Source organism: Buceros rhinoceros, unplaced genomic scaffold (genome assembly GCF_000710305.1).
Source record: "Buceros rhinoceros silvestris isolate BGI_N320 unplaced genomic scaffold, ASM71030v1 scaffold25427, whole genome shotgun sequence".
NCBI lineage: Eukaryota > Metazoa > Chordata > Aves > Bucerotiformes > Bucerotidae > Buceros > Buceros rhinoceros.
The window spans coordinates 4,174-4,592 of NW_010421916.1; the positions used below are offsets into that span (position 1 = coordinate 4,174).

Below are 419 nucleotides of genomic sequence, written 5' to 3' on the forward strand. Positions count from 1 at the left end.
CCGGCCAGGACCGACGTCCTCGCTTCGGTTTGGAGTCCAGCAGCTCCAGAGGGGAGGACGGAGGGGTGAGCATGCCTCGGGGAGCGGAGGGTTGTAAGGGCAGGCTGTCCTCAAAAAGGCCAAACTGGGAGGTGTTCTGGTACTGGAGATGGGTCTGCGGGTGGTGGAAGCTGGAGGGCGCGTGGTAGCTTTGCTGGAAGGACACGGACGAGGGGCACATCATCTGCGTGTGGCAGTCATTCACCATGAGATCGTCGGGGCTCAGCGGGGGCGTCTCTGCCCCGGGGATCTGGGGGGAGCTGGCCACCCGGGGCTGCTCGTAGGCCATCATGCAGGTCGCGTTGCCCTCCTGCTTGATCTTTGGGCAAGGCTGGGGCACCAGACCCAGGACCGGTCCGTAATTGTCCATGTCGGGTTCG

The 419-nt window shown here is 64.4% G+C and overlaps 1 protein-coding gene across 1 annotated transcript in view; it reads right to left on the bottom strand.

Annotated features, from left to right (window-relative positions):
* LOC104496714 (Krueppel-like factor 2) overlaps positions 1 to 419 on the bottom strand; it is a gene marked incomplete at its 5' end in the record, with an annotated part of 1,723 nt that overhangs the window by 806 nt on the left and 498 nt on the right. The window contains 1 exon segment of the mRNA XM_010139873.1: positions 16 to 419. This exon segment is cut by the window's right edge and continues 17 nt beyond it. Coding sequence (XP_010138175.1) covers positions 16 to 419 — 404 coding nt within the window.